Below are 15,783 nucleotides of genomic sequence, written 5' to 3' on the forward strand. Positions count from 1 at the left end.
CATTTCACTGGCAGACATTCTGTTTGCCTGCCAGTCACCGAGAGATTTGTAAGGCTTCTTTCGCAGTAGTTCACAGTCAACTTTACATTTTACCATAGTGAATAATTTAGAATCATCTTAATCAGATGATTTAGACATCTGTTTATCCCATTTCCCAGGTTCTGTGGAAATAAATGCATACTACTCTCTGTTGTAACAGCTGAGCATCTATTCCTTTTCCTTGGTTCCTATCTTCTCTCCAAGTACAAAAGCAGAGTGGGTCCGCCCTGCTATTTCAGGATTATTTAAGGACGAACATGCCTTAGAGGAAGTCTTGAAAAGCCAGGTGAACAAAGCATGAACTTGTTCACCTGTTTGCTGACTCCTCAGATCTATTTGTGAGACGTGACTTCTCTGTGCAAACAGGGTGCTGACTCTTCCCCAACAGAGCACGTTCATTCCTGTGTCTCTCAACCCCTTCACTGCAGTGTCTAGTGGATTTGCCCAGCACAGTACTGAGGCTCATCGGTCTGCCGGTCCCCAAAGCACCCATCAAGTCTCTGTTTTTGTGCAACTGATGTATTTATTATGTGCTTTTATGCCCTTAGTAAGGCACTCTTGAAAATCCCTCTTTGACCTGCCTTATTTTGACTTGATCCTTCACTTGCCAGAGTTGCTGTTTTCTTCCTCTTCCCTTTCAGACAGGACTGGCAGCCGGTCCCTCTCCGAGGGATGTCTGTTTACTTCTGACTGTTGTGTTCAATCTCCAGCGGAACTACACCAGCATTCTTCTCCTAGAACAGGTTTCCAATAGGTCATATATATATATTTACCTGAACCTTTCACGTGAGGTCTTCAAGCAATTCACCCTGTCTGAATTCACCCTTTTAGTTGCTCCTTTTGCTTCAGCCAGATGCTCCATTTCGGTGTACTTTTCCCTTTTCAGTTACTCAGTACTAGGATGGGTATTTTGGATTGCTGTGCTTCTCCTGGAAATCTCTGACTGTATCTGCATGACAGGTGGCTTTTCTACAGTTACCTCGTGAACCTGTGCAATTCTTCAGATTAAATCAAGCATTACTTCTCTGCCTCACTTTTCCAGCCAGCTGGCGTGCTTAAATAGCCCAACCTTGGCTTTGCCCTGATTTATCCTCTCTGCACAGAGAGGATCCAAGTCCCTTGTTACCCCTGTTTTCTGTGTTGGCACCTCTCTGAGCTGCTCTTGAACTCTGACAGACCTGTCAGGGTCCTGTCAGGTGCCTGATGTCAAAGCCAGCCCCAACACCAGGTTCCCGCTTTCTAAGCACGGGATAGCAGCTCAGGAGGATGCTGAGGTATTTATTAATTAACACATCTACTGGATTTAAGTCCACTCTTTCAAGGAAGCATTATTTTTCCTCATGTGCAAGCGGTGTTCCCTTTGCTGCAGCTTGTCCTCGTTGCCTTTCTTGGAGAAAAGCCCGGCTTCCTCCACTCCATAACCCGGAGCTAGCAGCAGGCTGCAGTTGGACACCCCCCACCGCCCCCCCCAGTTTGCCTCCCTTTCCCCAGACGAAGCACCCCCTCTCCCATAGCCCCTCCTCACCCCCCGGAGCGGGTGCTGTGTTGGGTCGCAGCCTCCCCGGGGCCGACCAGAGGGGATCCGCCCGCGCTCCCACCGCCGCGGCCCGGGAGGCAGCCGGGGATGCCCGGGGGGTCCCCGGGGTGGGGAGTCCCGTCCCCCCCTCGCCCACGGAGTGCGTCCCCGTGCGGGGCCGGCCGCGCTATGGGGAGCGAGCGGGTGGTGCGGCGCTGCTGGCGGCGAGGCTGGGGCGCGGGGCGCTGCTCTTCCTCCTCCTCCTCCTCCTCCTCCTCCTCCTCCTCCTCCTCCTCCTCCTCCTCCTCCTCCTCTCGTCCTGCTGCTGCTGGGCTGCTGCCGGCCGCTGGCGCTGCGGCGCGGCCCCGGGCAGGTGGGTTACCTGCCGGCCCCCGGGCTGAGCCGGAGGCAGGCTGCCCGCCGCGCCCGCCGCCCCGGCGCCCTGCCGCCGCCCTGCCCCGACGGCCGGTACCGCCCGCTCGACTCCGCGCAGCTGCCCCGCGGCGCCGTCCGCAGCCTCGCCCTGCTCGGTGAGTGCCAGCCGCCGCATCCCCGACGGGCGCCCCCGACCCCCGCCCGGGCAACGGGGGCGACGAGGCTCGGGATCCTGGCCCGTGTGCAGGGCGTACCTGCCCGGGCATCCCCGCCGGGATACCGGGGCATCCCTGCCGGGGCACCCCTGCCCGGGCATCCCCGCTGGGGAATCGGGTATCCCTGCCCGGGCACACTGCCGGGGCACCGGATCATCCCTGCCTGGGTACTTCTGCCGGGGCACTGAGGCACCCAGGCCAGCACCCATGCTGAGGCACTGGCACATCCCAGCCTGCATCCCCGTCGGGTCACCAGGACACCCCTGCTCGGACATCCCCACCAGGGCGCCAGGACATCCCTGCCTGGGCATCTCTACCGGGGCACTGGGACATCCTCACATGGGTATCCTCATCAGGGCACTGGAGCACCCCAGCCAGGGCATCCTGCCGGGGCGCTGGGGCATCCCAGCCAGCACCCATGGTGGGGCACTGCAGTGTCCCTGCCTGGGCTCCTTGCCATTGTGCAGGGCATCCCTGCCAGGGCATCCCTGCCTGGGGGCTCTGCTGTGGCACTGGGACAACTCTGCCCAGGCATCCCTTTCAGAGCGCACCAGCCAGCACCCACATAGGGGCACCAAGGGTGTCACAGCCTGGGCTTTTGCATGGGCACTGAGTATCCCTGCTGGGGCACTGGGGACATCATGGCACAGGCTCCTTGCAAGTGTGCAGAGCACCCCCTCTTGGTTCCTTGCTGGGACACTGGAGCACCTCGCTACCTGGGCTCTCCTCCCAGGCATCGCTGCCTCCAGCTCCTCATCTCCTGGGGAGATCAGGATGGGCCCTCAGAGCCACATCCAGAGGGGTCCTGTACTTGTCCAGGGTCCTTTCACCCTGAAGATGGTTTTGGACTCGTGCTGGTGCCTTCCTCATCAGAAGGGATGGTTCTGCATTTAAATCCCTCAGATTCAGTGGTGAAAGCGTGGAGTTTTTCTATTTTCAAGAGCCATCTTCTCCTGTGAAGTCGTTTGGGTTTGGGTTTTTTTGTATAATGGGGCCTATTCAATTCAGTATGCACGTCCTAGAGAGGCCCCACCAGGCCATCTGTTATGACTCCCTTGGTTGTCTGCGCGAAGCCTGGTTCCTGGCACCCAGTCCTCTGGGTCTGGCTGAAATGTGCAGGTAAAATCACTTCTAGTGGCATAGTGACAGTAGTGTACCAGTGCCAGGAAGATCAGTAAATAAGACAGTTAAACAGCCTGTATCCTCCAGGTTTCTGGGTGTCTAATTTATTTTGGAGTCTCTGAGCATAGCCTGGAAATGCAGCCCTGCTCCGGAGGCAGTGAGCCAGAGGAGATGAAAGAATAAAAATCGCTTGACTCAGTCCCTGCAAGACTCATACTTTGGGATGAGACACCTTCCAAAACATGGCACTAAGCATGCAGCAAAGCCTCATTCTCTCCTAAGATTGTGGAAGTGGGGTGAGAGCTGCTCCGATCTGCGGGGCACCACGCAGCGCTGCTGTCTGGGTGCTTGCTGCAGGGAAGCTGCTCAGGCCCCAGTGAGGCTCCTGCGCAGGAAAGCCCCAGAGCACGTCCTCTGAGCCAAGTGCCCAGAACTGCACAGTGGCCTTGGGGCTTTTTGTGTCCCATGTGCTATTCTTGCTACAATTGTCGTTTGATTTCCATAACCAAAAAAAAAAGCTAATTTAATAGGAAAACATCAGTATGTAGCTGTGAATGCTCTACAGATATTCACCTGCAACAGAGTTTTTCAGTATATCTTAGGCCAGGCTACTGTCCTCCCAAGTGGAGAGACATCAGATTTGATGTACAAGCTGGAGCAAAGAAAGATCAGCTTCTCCTCTGGCTCTGCTGGCTCCAGAGTGCAAAGGCTGGAGGCAAAAGCAGCACTCACTCAGGAGTCCTGGGTGAGCTTTTCAGACAGCCCAGCTATGGGCAGTCTGGCCATGGGCACTGCTTCAGATTTTCAAGGCAGAAGAGCTCCAGACTGCATGTATGAAGGAAAGCCTTAGAGGTGCGAGTAAAGCTGTCTTAAAATTTGGCGGGCAGAGCACCAGGGTGCAGGGCTGCTCCCTGGGGCATGTGGCTGGGACCCCCTGGGCTCCAAGTGCTCTGCTCTGATCCATCCAACGCTGCTCCTCTGTGTTTGCACACTGCCGCTGCTCCTGGTGAACCTGCAACACCTCCAGCGACAGGCAGAAACCCTTTCCCTGCTTTCCCCCTTTGCCCTGAACCTCAGGTCAGGTAGAGAGGCAGGTTAGAGAGAGAAGAAACTGCTGATGCTTCAGAATGAATCCCTGTTACCTGGGGCAGGGGGGAGGACGTGGACCTCGAGTGCCTTCACTCCCCTGTGCCTGCTGCCAGCAGGTGTGTGAGAGCCTTCCAGAAAGACTGCAGGGACAACAGAGCCAGGCGCCCTGGGTAAGGAGGGATCTCCAGGCACTGGAGTACAACTCATTTCTGCCAGATACCAGAAATAATCCTTCCTAGGCTCGAAGGCTGGGAAAGTTTGCAGGATTTCCTTTTCTTTGTCCAGACCACAAAACTTCAATCAAGGAAAATGGGTTTGGGTGGGATAGCTCACACTGTGTCACTTGTCATCAGTGTGGCTGTGTGGGAAAACACGGACAGAACCTGCCTCCCAAAGTTGAGTTTGGTCTTATCTCACTTGTTGAGCTTTAAGTTAACAGCCACCACTACAACGATCAGATTTCACAAACTGATGAAATCTGAATACATATATGCATAACCTGAAGCCCAGTACGGAAGAGAGGACCTTGGAGCACCCTGGCCTTCAACACAGTGTCCACATCTGTACAAAGAGCCCCCAAGTACTTCTGAGCTCCCAGACGAGGTGTGTCCCCTTCCAACCAGGACATGACTTGAGGGGACACTGGAGCAGGTCCAGCCTTGTTCAGGCCAGGTCACCGATGAACAGCCCCTCTCCTCTGAGCCACTGGCAGGGATGTGGGTGCTGGCAGGTCTGCGGTGCCGCAGTAGCCTTGGAACAGCTCTGTGCTGAGCCAGGAAAGCACCTGGCACCTATTCAGTCCCTCCAGGAAGAGCATTTATTTAGATAATGCTGTGACATGCCATCCAGCTCTGGTTGCCTTGCACAGCTGGGCAGAGCAGTGCCATGAACAGACCTACGGCTGTAGACCAGGTACTGTCTGTCTCTCCATTTTAATAGTTTCTTGCTCAGCTAACACAGTGCTACCCTGGGGGTGGGGAGGAAGAACTGAGCAGGGACAGATCCCAGCAGGGCAAACCTCACATTGCTTCAGGGAGCACAAGGAATCAGACCCGGCGATAGAGAAAAGCAGGTCTGAGTGCCGGGGCAACACGGCCCCAGCTGCTCCAGCACCTACTCTCCACTCCCCGTGTGGAGCAGACCAGAGTCAGGGGCTTCCCTTCGCTTCACCAGAAAACTCACTTTTGCCGAGGAGGAGTCAGTGCTCTGGCTCGCAGCACCCGGCCGTCGCTGCCGGAGGAAGGGATTTGCTGCTCAGCTGCAGTGTGGATGGCTCTTGGAGTGCAAGAGCAAACAGATGAACGGCTTCTCCTTCTAGCTACCGTTACCAGAGATTCCTGAAACATATGAGCCCGTGCGCTCTCCTCTACACCTCTCGGGCAAAGGGAACAGAGTTCTCTTTAAATGCAGCTATCACTCTTCTCTGTGTATCTCTCCCTTAGCAGGGGAAGCATCCTAAATCTTTAAACATTTTTATGAAGATATCTTTCATCCTGCAGCTGAAACAGGCTCTGAGAGCTCAAAAACCAGGGCTGAATGTCAAAGCCATGAGGGTTTAGAGACGACCAAGATAAATTATGTTCCCCCTGCCTGGAGCAAGGTAATGCCCTCCAGCATGGATGTTTCTGCGCTACAGCAGCCCCTTGGGACCCAGGGCAGCTGCCTGGCTCTGCAGGGTGCCAACGTGCTGCCTGTGAAACACGGGGTGCGACCGGCCGGCGGCACTGCTCTGGGCTGTCTTTTAAGCCTGGGCAGCGAGCTGATGGCCACCACACCCTGGGCATTCGCTACAGCAGCTGCCATCCCAATTTTGCATGGCCCTTTTTGCAGTGAGCAAATGCCTCCTGCCTGCAGCCTGCCTGGCAGGCAGCTGCTGCCTGGCAGGTCTCTCCTGCCCGCAGCCCTGGGCAGCAGCACCGGCCCCGGCTCTGGCAGCTGCCTGGTGCCATCTCGTGGTTAAATAACTTCTCCGGAGCAACCCTATTTCTGTCCTGCCACTGCTCTTCCACTAGAAAGGAAAGAAAACCTCCAGTATTAATTTTTAGCAGGATATTTCTGCATGTCTTTGCACAGGCAGATGCCTGCAACTTTGGGTAAAAGCGCCAGTCGGTGCTGCCTTTTCAGAAGGGGCCGAGCAATGTGTGTCTTACCTGACCCCCATCACATGGGGATGTTTTTACAATCTCATAACCTCCTATTTCTGCAGAACAGCTCGCTGCATTTCGCACCCAGGATGGCGAAGCCTACATGGTTGACGCTTACCGCCTCACCTCGGGGCTAACCTCGCCGCCAGCGGGTGCGTCATGGGCAATTGCATCGAATGCCCGTTTCACAGCTGGCAGTTTCGAGGAGAAGATGGAAAATGCACCCGCATCCCATATGCTGGAAAAGGTGAACGTCCCCCAAATCTGCAGAAAACATCCCCAGAAAAGGTAGTGCCTTGTGTGTCCTCATTAAAAGCTACTTCATTAAGGAAAAGTGGTCTTTATAATAACTCACCCTCCATCCTGCTCCTCTATTTCATGCAGCACCCTCATTTTCCTCCTGGGTTGTCCATGTTGGGGCATAATGTTCCAGTGCCCTTTCCTATGTTAGATGATAACTGGGACTTTAGTCTAGTTAAATAACCAGCCTTGATTTTGATAGTCCTACAACTCCTGCATTCAGCAAGCAGGGTATAAAAGAAGATTTTTAACTCTGAGTCATCCATTGCACCAGCAGGGATGGATCCTGAGGAGCCACTGGGTTTAAGGAATGATTCTGTACTCTGTAGTGATAGCTTATACCACATCAGTGATAAATCTGTCGTATTAGCATGACAGAATAGTCTCTCGATGGCAATTTTTTTTCCTTTTAAGGCTTGAAGGGAACTTTTGGTTACAATCCAGGAAAGCTCTTCGCATACACCTACCATTTAGATGTGGTTTGCGTTGACTGTGTAGGAAGAGTATCTTACTTCAAGTTCACATGTAACAATTACTTGATCTGGCTCCACTTAGTTTAAATCACCAATTCTAGATGTGGCTGAAACCAGCAAACAGACTTACCTTGAGTTTTGCTTTGGCTTGTTCTTAGTTTTTTTCCTGAGAAATTCAACTTTCTCTGATTGGGATTGATTGGGAGCAATGAAAACATTGATTAGCAGCAGAAGTTAGTCTTTCTACTAAACAGACTATTTTTCCCAAAAATGAAAGAAACATTCCATCTATATGGGATGAGATAATTTATAGATCTCAGCAAACAGTAATTCCTTTTGTGCGTGTGTGTTATTTTCAGAAAAAACGATTAATACTGTATTTCTTTCCCATACATACTCAGTCAGGAGCTGCATTCAAATGAAAATTTGGTTCCAAGTAATGAACAATGATGTGTTTCATCACAAAATGAGAATGAATATTCTGGATATACACAAACGCTTGCCAAGATGCATTGTTTCATCTGAAACGGCTGTATTCAGAGTCACTGTTATCTGTAGTCATTAAAAGAACGAAACTGCAGACAGCTGCTCTGCTCCCAGTACAGCCCAAATGGGTCAGGTTGATTTAAACAGATTTAAAAGCCGTGTGTGCTCATGCAGGTCACTTTGACAGAGAGGTATTTTGGAGAGCTCAGATGGGCAGCTCCTCCGGCACCGGGCTTGCAGGGGACCGACAGGCAGGCAGGAGAGCCACAGAGCCCAACCTGGTGCTAGATGAAGCTGGTGAAGGCTCTAGAGCACAAGTCTGATGAGGAGCGGCTGAGGGAACTGGGGTTGTTCAGCCTGGAGAAAAGGAGGCTGAGGGGAGACCTCATCGTGCTCTACAACCGCCTGAAAGGAGGTTGTAGCGAGGTGGGGGTCGGTCTCTTTTCCCAGGTAACAAGCGACAGGACGAGAGGAAATGGCCTCAAGTTGCTCCAGGGGAGGTTTAGATTGGACGTGAGGAAAAATTTCTTCACCAAAAGGGTTGTCAGGCACTGGAACAGGCTGCCCAGGGAAGTGGTTGAGTCCCCATCCCTGGGAGTATTTAAAAGACCTGTAGATGTGGTGCTGCGGGACCTGGTGTAGTGGTGGACTTGGCAGGGTTAGGTTAATGGTTGGACTCGATGATCTTAAAGGTCTTTTCCAACCTAAATGATTCTATGTGTCTATGTCTGCGTGGGGGCAGATGAAGCCCTCTTTAAAATTTAATGAGATGCATCCCGTCCAAAGCACCAGCTTTTTTCTATTAGAAATCGCAGCGAAGGTGTCCTCCTGCCCCCTCTGATATTCACTGACTGAAAGAGAAACATAATTTCTCCTATTATTTCACCTCCCACATGACTGTACAAGGCTGAATAATAAGGAAGTGCTATCCTCTGTGCTTGTTTGCAAATTAGAAAAAAAAGTAATGAAAGTGAAAGCCTTCCAATCCAGTGGAAGCTACATTTTCTGACAATTGGCTAAATATAAATGCCAAAATTCATTTCACTGGAAAGAGTGCAGATATACTCGTAAAGCAACACATGATACTGCAGTATTGTAACAGAGAATGACTTGAACTCGGGAGGTGGAGATGGTACAACCATAACTAAAAGCATCTCCTTTTAGCTCATTGAAACTTGAGGAGCATCCATTGATGCAGCAGACATTTACTTATTTGAACAGTTTTAAGAGTAGTGAAAGAAGGCTGCAGAGCAGCCAGCCGTGCTTCTTCCCTAAAAGACTTATGCAAAACACCCAACTGAAATAGAACTGATTTAAGCAATCTCTCTTCTGTGAACTTCAGAAGCTGTTGTCCTTCTTCAGCAGCCTGAAAGCTGGCAAGTGCCACCAGAGAGTCTGTGCCACAGGGATACAGCCCATAAAGATGATCTCTGAGCTGTGGTTCAGGACGAGGCGACCCTTAGCGCCAGCGTCAGCCTCGGAGATGCCACTTTTGACTGAATCCTTTCTTTCCTCCGCAGTGCCAGGTGTCGCGAGGGTCCGGACCTGGCCGTCCCGCGAGGTGAATGGGATGCTGCTGGTCTGGCACCACTGCGAAGGGGTCGGTCCGAGGTGGGCAGCACCCGAGCAGCAGGAGATTGCCACCAAAGAGTGGGCGTTCCGCGGGCAGACAGAGCACCGGGCTGATGCGCACATCCAGGTAGGGAGCCCAGTCTCTCCATGGGGCATGTCCACGCGTGGGTCCTCTCCTATAGTCCAGTCCAGGGACATCTCCTCCCAGTTAACCCACTCAGGGACATCTCCTCCCAGCTAACCCAATTAGCCCTGCCTGCGCCCAGTGTCATCGCTGCTGCTGACAGAGCTCAGACCTAGAAACACATTCCCGCACTGTATACCGAGAGTACGGCGTATGTTCCCCAAACACGGATTGTGGGCTTCTTGAGTAGAGAGCAGATGTTCTGAGTACTTAAAAGGAATCTGTTAATTTGCTTTGACTTATAACTGATGTAATTTAAAAAAAGATTCTCTAAGAATTGCGGCACTTAGTGTCAGGAGGCTTTTCAACTCATCGATCACCGAAATGGAAATGCGCGGTTATTTTGCTGTTAATCTTCATAATCACCATCACACGCTGACAAATGTGCCACGGAGAACAAAATGGCTGTTGCCTCCATCACCTCTGATGTGCCACTTCTGTGTGCACTAAACAGAAGGGACTGCGGCCGTGGTCCTTGGAGGGAGCCGGGGGCAGCCACAGGTGGAGGCTCCTCTGGGAGAGCGATGGGAGGCAGCAGCAGCTTTGAAAATGGGCAATCCCTTGGGATTTTGGACCTTGGGAGATTTTTATATACTTGCCACTGAGCAGAACACTTCTACTTGTAAAAATCAGTGACAAAAATGACCCTTAATCTACAGCGCACGCCTCTCCAAAGGCAGTGCCTGCCTGCTGACTAAATCACGACTAAGGTGAGTGGGTTAGGAAGAAATGAGAATTATTAAAAGAAATGAAGAAGGTGCATGAGACACAGGAGATGCGGCTCTGGGAGTAGGCAGAGATGTGAGAAGCAGGGAGAATTTGGGAGATTGATGGGTTACTAATATTTATTTCATGTCTGCTTTTCAGTGCAAACCACTGTACACAGGCCTATACTGGGGCCAGTCTGTGCTACTTGCCAAGCTGGTAGACAGCTGGTGTATTTGAGTAATAAAGCAGTTAAAACTTCTCAAAAAGTGACATATTGTGGGCAGGCTGGTGAGGTTTAAGGGTTTTAAAATATGTGAAATCTAGTCTAGGAGCACAAACACAAAAATGCTTTATTCCTTACAGTTGTTACAGGGCCAAAGGAAGGACTCATTTGAAGTCCCAGCTTGTGTGGCTGCAGAAGTTAACATGCATAGACTTCTTTGAACTTAAAATTAACTCCGAATTTTCTGAGCTTCATGTTTAAATTATTCCTACACACTAGTTAAGAACTAGTTCCAGGTCAGTCTGTGCTGAGGCCCCTTCCTCCACTCATTCGGTTGCCTCTTGCTGTGTCATGTACCTGCGAGCATCTCTGCTATGCTCGGAGCGACGTGCTGGGCTGTACTGCTCGTGCTGTTGCAATACTGCTGTTAATACAGGCAGCTCGCACCCAAGTCAGCTCTTGCCAATGGCAAATTGTTCCCCAATGGCAGAAAATCCCCGAGAACGTGGCCGACGCAGCTCACCTGGCTTTTCTCCACGGACCAGCTATTCTGGGCGGTTCTGATCTGAGATACACGAGGTCCAAGCTGTGGGATTTTATGAAGCACATCTGGAAGGTAAGACCCTAGCTCCCCTTTTAGCCATGAGGAGGTCAAAGTCTTTCAAACCAGGTCCCCTTTCTGCCTCAGAGCATCAGTCCCACCTCATCCCCTCTGCCTCATCCCCCCGTCTTCAGGTCCAGTCTCTTTTCTGTGTCTCTGAGGGTTTTAGCTGCACTCCCTCATCTCTGCTCATCTCTAGATGGTTTTCACCATCTCGCTGCTACTTCCCCTCAATCTGTACTCTCCAGCTTGGACTGAACCGATCCTTCTCCACCCCTCCAGGCCAAGTGCCAGCCGGAGCCGGAGCCCAACGAGCATTGCTCCTGGCTGCTGGTTCAGCACACCGCAACCATCTTTGGGAAGCACGTCTCCTTGATGGATTTAGCGGTTTCAGCCAGGCAGGTATGTCCCACGCTGGAGACCACCAGCACCCTGAGCTGAAGGGCTTTGTCACCCAAAAGGCTAAGTGAGTCCTTGCCCACCCTGCCCAGTGTAGCCTTTCCTACCAACTGCATCAGACACACGGGCCAAAACGACACACTGGCATTGGGGCTGCTCGGAGAAAAGGGAGGGTTCGTAAGGACTGCTGTGCCCATAAAACAACTTAAAACTAAAACTAAAAAAAATAAATAGCTAGTACCTGAGCAAACACTGGTGACGATCCCGAGGGACCTTCACACCACATTGTCACAGCGCTCTACAATACAGGAGTGTGGACCTTTTCAGTCCATGGCGAACATGCCTGGGAAAGGTGTAGAGAGCACTCAATATACAGTAAGAAACATTTTGAGGATGTTGATCTGTGTGATCCAAAAAACTCAGGGTTTTTCAGACAACTTTCTGGAAAGCGCAAAGATTTGTCAGTTTACAAACATTTACGCTAAAGAAATAAATTCATACTGATGTCAAGAGCTCCTCCTACAATTAAAAGTTTGTTAATTTTCTTATTTTCTTCCTTTCTTGTGTTTTTGGTTTTTGTTTTGGAAACATGTTTATTAACCACGCTTCTCTTTCCCCTCTCCACTTCCAAAAAATCAGAAACAGTGTGTCTTGTAGCCCAAGATCAGCCCTCAATGAGATAATTAAAATAGTTGACACAAATTGATAAAGAATTAAAGGAAAATAGAAATAATGCCTCTAAACATGAATCAATGGGAACTAGATGTTCTCACTTTCATTTTTGGTTGTGGTTTTGGGTTTTTTTATGAAACGCTAAGCTTGCCTGATAAAATTAGTAACTTTGTTCTAGCACATTTTCGAAGGCATTTGACCTATTCCCATATTACAAATTCAGAACAATAGCAAAACAAATCATGATACAAAACCTTGATAAGGAATAGATCTCGGTGTAATTAAGGAATTATCACAAAGTGGATGTTGATTGTATCTCTGTTCAATTCTTAGATCTGTGCTATTTAGCACTGATATCAATGAACCGGAGAAAAAAGACATTAAAATAACCTTACAAAGAGTTTGTACCCAACCAAACATTAAAGGACTAGTAAATAAAGTAGCCAAAAAAACCCAGCAGTATCTGCACTGCTTCAAAGAACCAAGTGTATGACCATGCATCTGTGTGTCTGGATGCACGTCAAAGAGCAGAGAACAAGTACTTCATGTCATGCAAGATAAAAGGCTGAACCTGATTTCAGCTAAAACCTAATGTGACTGTTGTAGCTGCAAAGGAGAAAGCCAGAGCAGGAGCAGGGATGTTGTATTACCTCCATAGTGTATTGCAATCGCTGCTACTGAGATCGGAGCCCAGGACTGGTGTCAACAATCCAGTAAGGCTGTTGATGACCTGAAGGTAATTCAGTGATGAACAACAAGACCAAGTGAAAATTTGGAAGCATTTCCTAGAAGATTAGATTTTAAACTTTTTGGGACCCGTAGAGCACTGTAAACCCCCATGAATTCCCATGGGCCCACAGCAAAGCCATCCAGGCCTGGCACGTCCCAGGCCAATACGGGCTGCATGGCTCTGCTGGATTTCCCCTGAGCTGGGGAGCATTAACAGTTGGCAAGCAGTCTGTGACTCATGGCCCTGAGGCGTAGCTTGACTTTGTGCCTATTATCTGATGAAAGACAGAGTGAAGGGGAACTTGAGCACAGTCTAGGAGACATCTCAAGGAGGTCTCAAGCTGTGGGAGTTGCTGTACCAGAGGGCTGGACCACCGGGGACTGTTCCCTGAGGCTGCTCTGTTGCACTGCAGGTGGGGTCAGGGCTGGTTTTCCTGATCTTTGAACATGCTTTCCTGGGCCATGGGATCATCCTGCAGACGGTGACTCCCCTGGAGCCTCTCCTGCAAAATGTTGTCCACAAAATCTACTACCGGAAGAACGTGCTGGCCATAATCCCCAAGTTCATCCTGAGAGCAGAGTGCATACAGGTAAGGCCTCTGAAGAAGAGCAGCCAAAGGTGGTCCCCTGGAGCTTGGTGGCTAAGAGGTGTGAGAAGGAAGAGCAGTTGCCCATGTGGGCTCAGATATATGTGGGAGGAAAGCACTCGTGGGCAAGATCCTTCCAGTACTTGGTATGATCTTTCAGTTTCAGTAGCCCAAACAGCTACACTGGAGGTTTAAGTGAAGAGGGTCCCTGCAGCAGTTCAATCTGTTGAGGATGGCAGAGAGGTGCTATCCCCCCCCCGTGCATGGGGAACTGAGGCACAAGGATTAGGCAACCTCTCCCAAACTGCAGGAAGACACTGAGAGAATAACGGCATCCAGATTTCCATCATCCCAGGTCAGTGATTTAAGTTCATCCTATCTCCTTTGGTGAGAACTGAGCCAAGAAATCCTCCTGCTGTTAAATTCCAATGAGATTGGGCAACTCCTGACAGGGGTTTTCCAGGTCCTTACCACAGAGATTCATGGAAGTGGTGGAAGGTCCCTCTGGAGGTCTCCAGTCCAATGTCCCAGTTGGGGCAAGACTATTGCCAAGTTCAGGTCAGGCATGGCCTTGAAGGCCTTCTCCTTTGGAGAACGCCCCCATCTCTCCAGCTCCCTGGGTGTCCCGTTCCACTGTTGCTCTACCCACATTGTTAATTTTTATTTTTAATGTCCATTTTGAACTTCTCAACCTGCAATCTGTGGCTGTTACTCCTTGTTACACCAGCTGGCACTACCAAGAAAAATCTGGCTCCATCATCCCTCTAACTCCCTTCAAGCACTCAGGAGAGTTCATGTCATTCCCTTCTGTCAGGGGTTAAAACTAGGAAACTGTTTGGTCTGACCAGAGCGAGTTTCACTGGCACTACAGTAAAAACTGCCAGAAGATGATTTTCAGATGCCAAAAACCTATCCCAAATCAAACTTGGCTGTGCTAGCTCGTATTGTATAAATGCTGGCTTAATATTTTGCATTCTTACTGACGTGAATGAGCAGCACTCATTTCTGCAGAGACCTCTTCACAGAGGAAAACTCCATAAATCTTATTGCATGTGTGTCTGAGCAGAATTTAAGATGCAGAATTTAAGATTTTAATTTATAAATTTAATTCATAAAGCCCTGGTTGGCTGGAGCTACCCAAGGAATCAAAAATCTCAGGTGGAGCAGCTCCTACCTACACAACATCCATTTCTTTTTCAGTATCTCCTATGACAAAGGCAGTCTAAGATCAAAGTGGCTTCTTGTTTGGGAGCTATGATGGGCTAAAGACCTGCTAAGTGCAGCCAGAGCTGTAGTGTTACAAATAGCAGTCCTACACCCGCCATTTGGGAGAAACGCTAAAAAATAAACCTAGTGTCAGGTAGCACGCACAAAACTGCTGGTTCAGCTTCCCCACCTGAACAAGACCCTCCTTCTCCCCCCAGTTTGAGTGCGATATAGCCATCTGGAATAACAAACACTATCTGCCCAAGCCGCTGCTGGTCAGAGAGGACTCCAGCATCCAGAAGCACCAGCGCTGGTACACCCAGTTCTACAGCGAGAAGAGCACAAGGCTCCCGGTGCAGAAGGAGGGCCTGGACTGGTGAGAACCTTGCTGCCCACTGCAGAAGGTGGCCAGAGGCTCTCAGGTGGCTCCTGCCCACCCTGGCTGGTGGGCAGCGGTGCTGGGCAGACATGATCAATATAACAAATATTGGCACTAGCACAGGGAGCAGAGCCTGAGCCCTGGAGATCTTCTCTTACCTTCCATGTTCAGGGCATCAAAGTTCAAAGGGTGTAACATGCTTGGTCTTGTACCTGTGCTGCAACGTATGAGCTGGGCATGAACTTAAGATTGCCAGAACTCCCTTTAAAGTGCCCTTGTCTCTCGCTGCTGCTATCATTTTGAGTAGTTATATGAAAAGCTTTTCATGTGGCCTTTTATTGCCTGAAGTGTCCTTTCCCAGCCAGGCCTGCTGTTGCTTCTGCACCATCACCTTGGCTGGGGCAAGCTTCAGCTCTCCAGGGGAGCCTTGGCTGATGTCTGCATGGCATCAGAGGTGTGACTGCAAAGCCCACAAACGTATGCCGTCTTCCTTCTCTCTGGCAGCAGGCAGGGCAGCATGGGTTTTAGCTGCCCACCAAGCCCTTACCATACCTTTGGGCTTCCTCAAGCCTACTGAGCTCTTGCATGACTCAATGCCTGATGGAGCACCTAGTTGGGAAGCAGAGGGACTATCCTGGTGATCAAATCACTTAGACCGACAACAACTCTGTAGGTCAAGGACATGACTAAGATCCTGCTTTGGTAGCCCCTGGATTCCAGCAATACCCTGGGTACATTGTTGACTGTAAAAATTTGCGTCTCAT

General features: G+C 50.5%; 1 protein-coding gene across 1 annotated transcript; it reads left to right on the top strand.

Annotated features, from left to right (window-relative positions):
* Positions 1-1,868: 1,868 nt before the first annotated feature.
* LOC143168839 (cholesterol 7-desaturase nvd-like) lies at positions 1,869-15,020 on the top strand (the record flags this gene model as incomplete). The annotated part of the gene is given in 9 exon segments (XM_076355770.1): positions 1,869-2,085; positions 2,178-2,180; positions 6,563-6,616; positions 6,619-6,747; positions 9,280-9,458; positions 10,937-11,062; positions 11,330-11,449; positions 13,261-13,437; positions 14,859-15,020. Coding segments are annotated over 9 exon segments (1,167 nt in total), but the record flags the coding sequence as incomplete, so codon positions are not given.
* Between the last annotated feature and the right edge of the window lie 763 nt (positions 15,021-15,783).

The sequence above is a fragment of the Aptenodytes patagonicus genome, chromosome 18 (genome assembly GCF_965638725.1).
Source record: "Aptenodytes patagonicus chromosome 18, bAptPat1.pri.cur, whole genome shotgun sequence".
In the NCBI taxonomy this organism is placed as follows: Eukaryota; Metazoa; Chordata; class Aves; order Sphenisciformes; family Spheniscidae; genus Aptenodytes; species Aptenodytes patagonicus.